At 35.5% G+C, this 12,256-nt stretch overlaps 1 protein-coding gene across 1 annotated transcript in view; it reads right to left on the minus strand.

Moving 5' to 3' along the window:
• LOC107564413 (RING finger protein 150-like) overlaps window positions 1–11,966 on the minus strand; it is a 16,423-nt gene extending 4,457 nt beyond the window's left edge. The window contains exons 1-4 of the mRNA XM_016249504.1: window positions 11,226–11,966; window positions 6,645–6,895; window positions 1,450–1,521; window positions 1,258–1,340 (exon numbers count right to left, since the gene is read on the minus strand). Coding sequence (XP_016104990.1) covers window positions 1,258–1,340; window positions 1,450–1,521; window positions 6,645–6,895; window positions 11,226–11,676 — 857 coding nt within the window. The 5' untranslated portion in view covers window positions 11,677–11,966. The remainder of the gene's footprint in view (window positions 1–1,257; window positions 1,341–1,449; window positions 1,522–6,644; window positions 6,896–11,225) is intronic.
• Between the last annotated feature and the right edge of the window lie 290 nt (window positions 11,967–12,256).

Genomic DNA, 12,256 nt, shown 5'->3' on the forward strand with positions numbered 1-12,256 from the left:
AACCACAATTTTATATCCAGTTTCCTTTTCAAAAGAGTTTATAGTGTACAGAGTATGTTACATTCTGCGTAAATGACCGTTTGTTTGGACAAAATGTTTAAAATATCTTATTTTTGTGAAAATGTGTATGTTTTTATTGTTTTATTTAATTTAGTTTACATTAATGCAAATATTATTTCATTTTGTAAAAATAATTTATTTTGAAAACATTTCTAGTTTTACAAATACACATTTTAGCATTATCACTAATCTGTGTGTGCATTTTCCTTAAAAACCCATCAAGTTGACTCACGATACCATTTATTATAATCGCAATCGCATATCGCAATATTGACCTCAATAACCGCAATATGAAAATTTTCCCAAATCGTGCAGCCCTAGTATAGAATATATAATACAGTATATATACTATATCCATTCAAAAGCTTGAGGTCAGTGATTTTTTTTTATTAAAAAAATTATTTATTCATTAAAGATGCATTAAAGTGATCAAAAGTGACAGTAAAGACATTTATAATGTTACAAAATATGTCTCTTTCATATAAATGCAGCTCTTTTGAACTTCATCAAAGAATCCTGAAAAATAAAAAGTATGATGGTTTCCACAAAAATATGAAGCAGCACAACTGTTTTCACAAATAAATTACACTTCACAATATAATCACATAGAAAGCAGTTATTTTCAATTGTAATAATATCACGGAATTTCCACTGTGACAGTAAAGACATTTATAATGTTACAAAAGATTTCCATTTCAAATAAATACTCAACGAATCCTGAAAAATTAAATGCATCACGGTTTCCACAAAAATATTGCGCAGCGCAACTGTTTTCAACATTGATAATAATCAGAAATGTTTCTTGAGCAGCAAATCAGCATCTTAGAATGATTTCTGAAGGATCATGTGACACTGAAGAGTGGAATAATGATGCTGAAAATTCAGCTGCGCATCACAGGAATAAATTACAGTTTAACAGATATTCACACAAAAAACAGCTATTTTAAATAGTAATAATATTTAGCAATTGTAAATCATTTTTCTGTATTTTTAATCAAATAAATGCAGTCTTGGTGAGCAGAAGAGACTTCTTTCAAAAACATTAAAACAAATTAACCTACTATAATAATAGAAATAAAATTTGACGAAATATACAATGTAGTATTATATTGCTTTACTATTGAGAAAAAAAAAAGCAGATTTAATGCAGCTATCTTGTTAGTGACTTATCAAAAGTGCAGTCAGGTGTGTGTTTACCTGCAAGGTAAGATTCTCACAACATCATTTGCTTTATAACCCTCGATACACACGGCACAGTTATCAAAATCACTCTCCGTCTCCTACAGGAAAAAACACACACATTATAAAGACAAAACACAGAGTGCAGGACTCTATATCAGCAGAACCCACTGCTTTAAAGACTGCCATATTGAATGTTTATTTGTTCACCTGATCGCCTTTCCTGATGGTCCGCACTTGTAACTGGCTGATGGCTTTTTTGGCAGCGTCGCCCAGCCTCCTCTGACCAATCAGAGAACAGAACATGATTAATAAACGCTTTTCTCCTTCGACTTCAGACTGTTATCTTCTACATCCGTCTCTCGTTAGAATAATTAAAGACTGAGGGCTGTAATGAAAGGCTCTGTTGGCTTCAGGCTGCGGTTGTTTTCCTGTGATGAAAGTCACTTCCTGTGGCCTGTAATCATGTTTTAGGGTCACGTTTAAACACAAACCTAGAGGTGGAAAGTAACTAATTACAAATACTTTCGTTAGAGTACTTTTTTTCTACTTTCTTGAGTATAATTAAATTGTGGTACTTTTACTTGAGTAGAATAAAACTAAAGTATTCAACTTCGCTACATTTATTTTTCACCAAAAGTACAAAAAATAAAAAATAGACAAAGGCAGCGCCGATGGAGAAGAGCGAGCCGGCGTTTGACGGGCACTTTTCAAACTCCTGGGGTGAAGCCCTGCACTTCAGCCAATAACAGACAGGTCTGACTCGGGTGCAAAACCAATCAAAACGTCCAGTTCAGCTGCGGGGGCGGGGCATTCAAACCGCACTTTGCTTTGACTGTCAATCACCGGCGTTGTCGTTTTAAATCAGCATCATTAGCGTTTCAGTATTTTAGTGGATGTGAGCTATGCTCTGATTTTAAATCGTAATTTTGTCAGCTCCTGAAATGTCAAAAAGCCAAGGACAAGCGCTTAACCATCTGCACCACAGGAGCTGATGTGTTACAGCCACTTTTAACTAAATGTAAATAGACACCCCGTATATATATTACACAGCAGTATAAGATAGTCTATGTATGACCGGACGATTTTTTCATATCCATATCCAAATAAGACGATATGAACTAGTGGTGGAAAGAGTACTAAGAAATTGTACTTAAGTAAAAGTATTGCTACTTAAGGAATACTTTACTGGAGTACAAGTAAAAGTACTGAAAAATAATATGACTCAAGTAAAGAGTAAAAAAGTCGTTTGCTGAAAAACTACTCAAGTTACTGCGTTACAAAGTACTTTAGTATTATTTTTCTATTTTTACCCAAAATGAGACGATGTGAGCATTATGGAGCAAATCCTAACACTCTATACTATAATGTACGGTGGCCGAGAAGTGCTAAACAAATCACAATTCTGAAAACAAAATAACAAATTACAAACGCAAATGCAAGTCTACAAAACAAAAGATAAGCAACATGGAACCACAGAAGCTATCTGTTTCAAACACGACTGATGTTATATAGTGATTTTGGAGCAAAACATGATATTAGTCTCATAATTTGTCATGTTTGACGCTATGTTAAGCAAACATACGACCTATCCCTGTTGCCAGGAGCAACTTGTCTAACTATTATCTAGTTAAAAGTGGTTGTAACACATCAGCTCCAGTGGTGCAGATGGTGAAGCGTGTGCCCTTGGCTTTTTGACGCGATCGATCAGGGGTTCGATGAAGAGCATTTTATTTAACATTTTAACCCATACCTAGGCTTGAGACTCCAAAATATATTCCAATTCTGGAATAGGATGCTTTTAAGGTCAGGAATCGTCTAGTTGTTATAAAATTAAAATTGATTCCTCTTATCGATTCCTTTGTGCGCATTTTAATATGACTGTAAACCATTCAAGCACAAGAAGACTCATGCACTGCTTTCTGTCCTGCAAACATAGGGCCATCATTTCAGAAATGAGGGGGACAGAAATGTGTGTAAAAAAAAAAACAAAAAAAAAAGTTGACAGGCTTTATTTTTTCTTGTGTATTTTAATTGGATAATAAATCAAATACACTGCTTGATGATAACCAATAATTTGTATTCTATAATATTTTTTTCTGTATTTTCCTAATGACAATTTTAGAATTGGTTTATACAAACACATAAGGCAGAATACTTGCTATACTGTATTAAATGTTACGTCAATTAGCACTGCATTATTCATATACTATATTTATTACCTCGAAATGACCTGAAATTACCTTTTTTTTAGCTACAGCAATAGCAGGATGCCTTTGTCCATATTAGGGATTTCCTGCAGGTCATAAGTTATTACTTCTACAAGGCCGTTTTGGACTTTCTGCGTGGCAGCGCCCTCCGGCTTCGAGTATGAATGAAACATGCACTGCATGAGAGTGTTCAGCGCTCAGTAATGTTCATATCTTCTCGTTTGGATATGGATATGAATAAATCGTCCGGTCATACATAGACTATCTTGTTTCTTCACCTATGTGCTGTGATTTTAATTGTTCTTTAGCCTGTTGATTTCCATTCATAGTATTTAGCTAACTACGAAATATTTTGAAATAAGTAATAATACATTTGAATGATATCTTAGATTATTTATTCATTTATTATTATTTTTAACCTTATTGGAATCGAAATTAGGAATTGACAAGAATCGGAATCATAAAAATTCAAACAATGCCCAACCTTACCCATAACACCACATTATTTTTTACTGGCACATTTCAGTTGTTTTAGACCCTTTCTTTTCTTTTAAACCTTCACTTACCCTTCTTTGCTTTTGCCCTTCTTAAAAACAACCACATAATCTTATACGTGAATGTACTTTTCAAAACTAGTTATAAAACTGTTGCTCCTGGCAACAGGGATAGGTCGTATGTTTGCTTAACATAGCGTCAAACATGACAAATTATGAGACTAATATCATGTTTTGCTGCAAAATCACTATATAACATCAGTCGTGTTTGAAACAGATAGCTTCTGTGGTTCCATGTTGCTTCTTATCACAGTGAGACGGGAAATATTTTTTATAAAAATCTTTACTGTGATACAAGCTATGTCAATTAGCGTTGCACTGCAATTGTGTGTTTCATCAGTCAAAGCGTCTCTATCTGCATGTTATTCAGCTGTAGTGATATCTGATGCATTTGTCCATATAAGGGATTTCCTGGGTCTCACTTGTGAAACAGACATTATAGTACAGAGTAGAGTGTTAGGAATTGCTCCATAATGCTCACATCGTCTCATTTTGGGTAAAAATAGAAAAATAATACTAAAGTACTTTGTAACGCAGTAACTTGAGTAGTTTTTCAGCAAACTACTTTTTTACTCTTTACTTGAGTCATATTATTTTTCAGTACTTTTACTTGTACTCCAGTAAAGTATTCCTTAAGTAGCAATACTTTTACTTAAGTATAATTTCTTAGTACTCTTTCCAACACTTTTTGCGGTGGGAAATGTCTAATTTTTTTAAATATATATTTTCTGATATATATATTTTTTTAATTCCAAGTTTGCTGTGCTTGTTTGCAGGGCTGCACAATTTGGCCAACTTTTTGGGTTTTTATAATCAATGTGGCTATGAAATAATAATAATAATAATAATAATAATAACAATAATAATAGTTTTATTTTTAATATATTATTCTTAATAATACTAAAGAAAAATAAATATTACTAAATAACAAAAAAATTAAATATCAATGAAACTACACTGTAAAATAAAAATGGGTAAACAAAATCATTATTATTAATATATTTTTAAATTGTATTATTATTTGTATAAATAATTATAATAATAAAATACACATAAATATGAATAAAATGTGAATTATTGTTAATGTAATATTTCACTGTACAATAAAATTTCAGTATTTAAGAAAAAAGTATATAAATATTTATAATTATTTTATGATTTATAATTTTATGATAGTAATTTTAATTTTATCTTATTTTCTTATCAAATAAAACATAAATAAAAATTAAAAAATTAATGGAATATTCCACTGTAAAAGAAAATAGTTTAAGAAAAAAATATAATTATTATTATTGCTAATTTTATTTGTATAAATGATAATAAAAAATATAAATTACAAATATTTGAAATATTATTAATGTAATATTTCGCTGCACAATAAAAGTATTTAAGTAGAACATAAAAAGTATAAATATTTTTCTTATATTTCATTATTAATAATATAATAATAATAATAACACATGGCAATTTTGAGTGAAACCAATCGAGACATACGATGGCTGCTGTTAGATCGGGTCTCCACGGCAGATAATAATTAGGATCCAGCCCCGGACGCCAGATCCCGTCAGAAAATATCAGTTTGTCCAGTAACAGAACAACTAGTCAGCAGAGCTGTTAATAGACAAACCCTGTTAACAGCCAGTCTTGTCTGGTATCCAAAAATACCCAAAACAAGTGAGTGTTTAACAGTCTTCTGTCGAGAAAAGCCAGAGTCGAGCAGAAGCAGGAGACGAAGTGATGATGGTAAAAAGTAAGAGTTTATTGAACAATCTTAGTTGCGTATGTCTCAATGTTCAAACTTCGTCTGATGAGCACAAATTCAGCAATAATGATATATCAAACTGATTCACAACATCATCCCATAAACCTTGGGTTTCCATGAACCCTCTTATCCATCTCTTATTCATACAGACAAAACAGTTCATGAAGCCCCACAAGCATGAGATTGAACAACAACGGAAATGCTTAAGCAAGGGAAAATTAATAAGAAATATAAAATATAGAAACATAATAATTGAATAAACAATAAATATACTTAATATAATGATAAAAATGATAAAATAATAAATCATATGAATGACTAATGATTATGCGAATACATGATTATAAATTAATTAAACATGAAAACACACACAATTTGCACGTGAGGATCTAAGGATCCTTCACTGCAAAAGGCATTTGGACACTTAGGCTGCACTTTCTGAGCACAAATTCAGCAATAATGATATATCAAACTGATTCACAACAACATCCCATAAACCTTGGGTTTCCATGAACCCTCTTATCCATCTCTTATTCATACAGACAAAACAGTTCATGAAGCCCCACAAGCATGAGATTGAACAACAACGGAAATGCTTAAGCAAGGGAAAATTAATAAGAAATATAAAATATAGAAACATAATAATTGAATAAACAATAAATATACTTAATATAATGATAAAAATGATAAAATAATAAATCATATGAATGACTAATGATTATGCGAATACATGATTATAAATTAATTAAACATGAAAACACACACAATTTGCACGTGAGGATCTAAGGATCCTTCACTGCAAAAGGCATTTGGACACTTAGGCTGCACTTTTCAAGCAAACAATTTCATAACCTAAGACGATGTTTGTCAGGTTTGTACCTGGTTGCGGTCCCTGGCGTTGGCGTATCTGAAGCGCTGGATGTAGTAAAAGACGAGCCAGGCCAGCGAGATGATCATGAGGATGATGAAGGAGATGGAGACGAAGACCACAGAGGTGCGGCTGACGTATTTCTGGAGGTTGCGTGTTCCGATGGTGATGTGCATGTGAACGGTGATGTTCCTCTCCATCAGAAGAACCAGATCACGACCCTTCGGCTCGGGAATCATGATGGCCACCACGTCACCGGTGCCTGAAACACAGAGCCACAGTTAACCAGCGCCTCAACTAGACTAACTTGCTTCCTCTGTGGGCAAAATAACCCGCAAAGAGGAGCAGAGTTTATCCTGAAATATAACCAGCACACAACCAATGCTCAAATAAACATATTTGTGACCCTGCCTGGACCACAAAACCAGTCATAAGTGTCAATTTTTCGAAATCGAGATTTATGCATCATCTGAAAGCTGAATAAATAATCTTTCCATTGATGTATGGTTTGTTAGGATAGGACAATATTTCTGAGAACGCAAAAAAATCGCCTTTAAAGTTGTCCAAATGAAGTCCTTAGCAATGCATATTACTAATCAAAAATTAAGTTTTGATATATTTACAGTAGGAGATTTACAAAATATCTTCATGGAACATGATCTTTACTTAATATCCAATTGATTTTTGGCATAAAAGAAAAATCTATAATTTTGACCCACACAATGTATTGTTGGCTATTGCTACAAATATATCTGTGTTACTTATGACTGCTTTTGTGCTCCAGGGTCACATTTAGATGAAGAAAGTTTAAAATGCTTATTAGTGGCACAATAAAAATGGAATTTAAACAGTCATGGATTTTGGCAAATTTTGGATGAATAGGCCTAAATTAAAAGTAGAGCTGAAGAATGAATCATAATTATTAAACCACAAAAAGATGTATGCATGTAAAACTATTATCAGATAAACAGAAATTCAAAAGGTCTTCACGCCAACCCATTGAAATAAAAGTTTGATTTAATTTGGAGTATATAACTTTGTTTAAGGAGCATCACAATTTTTCTTCTATGTTTTAATTTTAACAGTAAGCCTCTGTGTTGTGCAGTACTTCGTTTGCTATATAAACAAAATTGTTCATTTTCATTTGATTGTATTTTAAAATATTCTTAGCATTTATAATTGTTATTGTTTCAGGTCTTTATTTGATTACCACAGTTTTTGATTTAAAAAATTGGTACCAAATCAAAAATCCAGATAAAGCAGACAATAGATAAAAAATAAATAAATAAGGCACTATTATTTTACAAATTGTAATGATTATTAAATTGTTCAAGTTTTATGAACTCACTTAATTATATACGTTTTTCAATTATTAATATTTTATTAATTTAAAACAGAATCCAGAAAAATTATGATGGAAAACCTGGATCTTGGGAAACAATGTAAAATAGATTTCATGTGGCCTTAAAAATTTACATTTTGTGATACTTTTAATACATTTTTGATAAATTGTAACATTCTGAAATAAAATCTGAAAAATGGGGCGGGGGTAATCTAAAAACATTTAAATGGAATAAAAATTATTTGGAAAAAACATTTACAAAAAAATGGATTTCACAGGTCTTAAAAACGTGTTTTTGTGATTCTTTCTGATTATTATGATTCAATGTAACCACTTAAAAAGAATCCAGAAAAATGTAAACGATAAAAAATAATCTAGAAAATTTTAAACTGGAAAAACTGAAAAATTTCATAAGGCCGTATAAATGTACTTTTGTTAAACTTTCAATAAATTGTTGTTAAATTGTTTAAATACATTGTTGTTAAAAATTTTTATTAATTAATTAGTGCTGGGCGGTATGACCAAAAATTTATATCACTGTATTTTTCAAAATTATACCGGTTTCACGGTGTATTTTTTTTTCATGCGTGACCGGGTGTTAAGCATATCTTCTACTGATTGAGAGGAAATGCTGCAGTATATTGAGTAAGAATGCCCTGTTTTACTGTCATGATGAGTGAATATTGTCAAAAAATACCACACTAAATAGTGACTAAACACGACCCCTTTTAATACATGTTAACCAGGAGTCACTCTCATTTATAATCACAGCATCGTCTGATAAAATCAACATGCATCTACACTAAAGAGCGGCTATGTGGTTGTTTTGGCTAGATTACTTTTTAATCTCATGCAGCGCACTGCCTGCGTCTGAGTAACAAACTAAAAAAACAACAAACTAAAAAGTGCATGTGATATTAACAGATGAACTACGCTCATATTTATAATTCCAAACAATCAGTAAGCGACAGGTGCTAGGAAATGCTGTTTTGTACTCATTTATTGAGGAGTCTGCTGCGGTGCTTCTCTGCCGCTCACTGCACAGAACACACGCCGAGAGAGGCGACACTTCTCCGGGAAAGTCAGACCTCGCGCTCGCGGGACAGCACTGGAGAAATCTTCCAATTAATTAATCAGACATGCTTTTTGATTACTAAAATTTTATGTAACCATTAAAGCAGAATTCAGAAAATTTGAAATGAAGAAAAAAGAAAATTAATCCAGAAAAGTTCAAATAGAACAAATAATTTAAGGGAAAAAAATACAGCAGAGTTTGGGGGGAAAACCCCTGATAAAAATCACAGTGAAAATCTTAAAACATCAGAAAACCTCCTCAGCCCAAACGAAAGGCAAAGCTCAAAGAGAGAATGAAAGCAAACGGGAAACACCACAAGAGAGAGAAACACAGATATACTGATGCACAACAGAGAGAGGAACTAAACCAGCAACATTTCTGCAACACTTCACAGACAGATAGAGAAAGAGAAAACTTTCACATCTAAGACGCAGAATGACCAGCAGGCTAACGTGACCGTTCCCGTTGAGCCTGAATGCCAACATCACGTCTAAAGCGTCACTCATGACATCCAGATGTGAGAGAACACACAAACACAGCTGGACGAAGGCAAACTCTGGTCAGAACCACAGCCACGTCACAAACGTTCAAACGCTTTCCTGCAGGACCTGACTGTGTGAACTTTATAGAGAAGTCAGAAAACTGTTTCTGACACAGAACACCCACAAAAACACTCATGCATGTGACACTTTACATTAAAGTGCCCAAGGAACTAGAATGAATTCCTGTTTTCAGGATCTGAATTGCAGTGAATGGGTGCCGTCAGAATGAGATTTCAAACAGCTGATAAAAACATCACAATAATCCACAAGTACTGCACACCACTCCAGTCCATCAATTAACGTCTTGTGAAGCCAAGAGAAACAAATCAATCAACGTGTTCTAACTTCAAACTGTTGCTTCTGGACAAAATATGAGTCCATGATCCATAATAATGCTTTCTCCAGTCAAAATGTGGCCTGGGCTGAATCAGGAGAGAAATCTGCACAGATCAAGCACCGTTCACAAGCCAAAACAGCTCTAAACAAACATGTCTGTGGATTTTGATGTGAGAGGACAAAAGAAAATTTACTTTTTCACTGGAGGAAGCATTATTATAGATTATGGACTCGTATTTTAGCCGGAAGCAAAGGTTTAAATAATGCCATGATGATGGATTTGTTTCTTACAAACACGCAGCTTTTGTCTTCTCCAGATGTTAACTGATGGACTGGAGTGCTGTGTGAATTATTGTGATGTTTTTATCAGGTGTTTGGACTCTCATTCTGACGGCACCCATTCACTGCGGAGCATCCATTGGTGAGCAAATGATGCAATGCTACATTTCTCCAAATCTGATGCAGAAACAATCTACGGATGGACTGAGGGTGAGCACATTTTCAGCAAATTTTCATTTGGCTGAACGACTCCTTTAAACCAGACATGCATTTATAATCGCACATTTACCAAAACACATGTATAAACCATCACACATGCTAGATATGCAATTATGCACCTCATATGCATTTACCAAAGTGCATCAGCCATCACTCGTGACCTTACTCACAATAACACATAACCAGACATGCATATCTAGTTGACAGATGATGAACGTATTTATCAACACACTGACCATCACATTTAGCCAGACATGCATCTATAAAGTTACCATCAATCCATAACCAAATATGGATTTGTAACCACCGCTGGCTCTGCACCCCTTTACCTAAATGCATTTCTTCAGACTTATGCTCCCTCTAGAAGTGAACTTTATTGTGCCATCCCAAAGAGGCACAAAACCACTTTCACTGCCTTTACATTAACCGTTCCCTCCTGGTGTAATGACCTGCCCACCTCAACCCCAGCATCTTCAAGAAACGGCTAAAAACACACCTCTTCCATCTTTATTTGACCCTCCAACTCTAGCACTATTCTAAATCTGTTTTATCTATTTGTTTTCTTTTTATAAAAGCCTTTAACTAGTTCTCTCCATTTGTTTTCTATAATTATATATAAAAACTTGCTACGTGTACTGTGTCAGACTAACTGAGACTTGTTATAGCACTTGCATATCATTGCTCCCATTGTCCAGAGACATAAAAGCATCTGCTAAATGACTAAATGCACTCACACATAACCCGCCACGCAGTCATCATGCATCACAACCACACACGGTGCATTGCTCACGCGCATCACCTGGATCAGACATGGTGATGGTCTCGTTGGGGTTGGAGGACCCCACGTTGAAGATGACCACTGCGGTCGCGTTTTTCCCCGCGGCGTGTCGGATCTTGTCTCTGTACGTGCAGTTCCCGCGGCTGATGAGCGCGATCCACGCGCCGTATCCGCGCGGCGTGAACCTGCTGTTGGGATCGCACGCGTGTCTGTCCTGCGGCGCGGCGGGCATCGCCAGCACGCCTCTGGCCTCGCGTTTGAGCGAGTGCTCCCCGTAACGCCCGCACTCCGTCTTCTCGGTGCGCACCTCGGCCGTGACCGGATCCACGTACGTGATGTTAACGAACGCCGTGTACCACTCCTCCTTCTCCGCCACCGTGAAGTCCAAACACAGCAGGTGGACGAAGCAGAAGGACAGCAGCCAGGTGGACAGGGCCAGACTACGACACGCCTGGATCACCGAGAGCGCCATAGCAGTGTTATTGTTACCGTTATGAAGAATCTAGCGGCCGTTACTCCATAATCTCCGTCTTACGCGGCGCGGTAACCGACACTCATGGTCAAACCGTATAAAACACTCGACGTAAAAGACCGAGTTTTGTGGTTAATAGCCTCTCGAGCCTGTTGCCTGTGCGAGAGGCGCGTTGGTTCGGGAAAAACGCGCGTAGAAGCGGCGCGACGGAGGCATGGCGTCGGATGTTTTCGGCCTTCGGCTGCTGTGACAATAATAACGGACCGAGCGCGAGCGAAACAGCGACCGCTAGCGGCGGAGCGATGATCTGCGCATGCGCGACACGCGTAAGGGAGCGTCGTGAAATAGCCTACACGCGTTGTTAGTGAAAGTTAGCCAAGAAACCATTTTCTAACTTGACTGTGCATTTGTTAGATTCAATATTGTATTAGAGTGAGTGTGTGGTGTTGGTGTGTTGCCACGAGGAAGAAAAATAACACGATGCAAAGTGTAAAACACATAAACAAACCTGTCGGCTGCGGTCACCTGGAAATAAAATAATTCCATGCTTAAAAGGTGTTAAGAGCGAAGTAAAGCTATT

Source organism: Sinocyclocheilus grahami, unplaced genomic scaffold (genome assembly GCF_001515645.1).
Source record: "Sinocyclocheilus grahami isolate Dianchi unplaced genomic scaffold, SAMN03320097.WGS_v1.1 scaffold932.1, whole genome shotgun sequence".
NCBI classification, from domain to species: domain Eukaryota; kingdom Metazoa; phylum Chordata; class Actinopteri; order Cypriniformes; family Cyprinidae; genus Sinocyclocheilus; species Sinocyclocheilus grahami.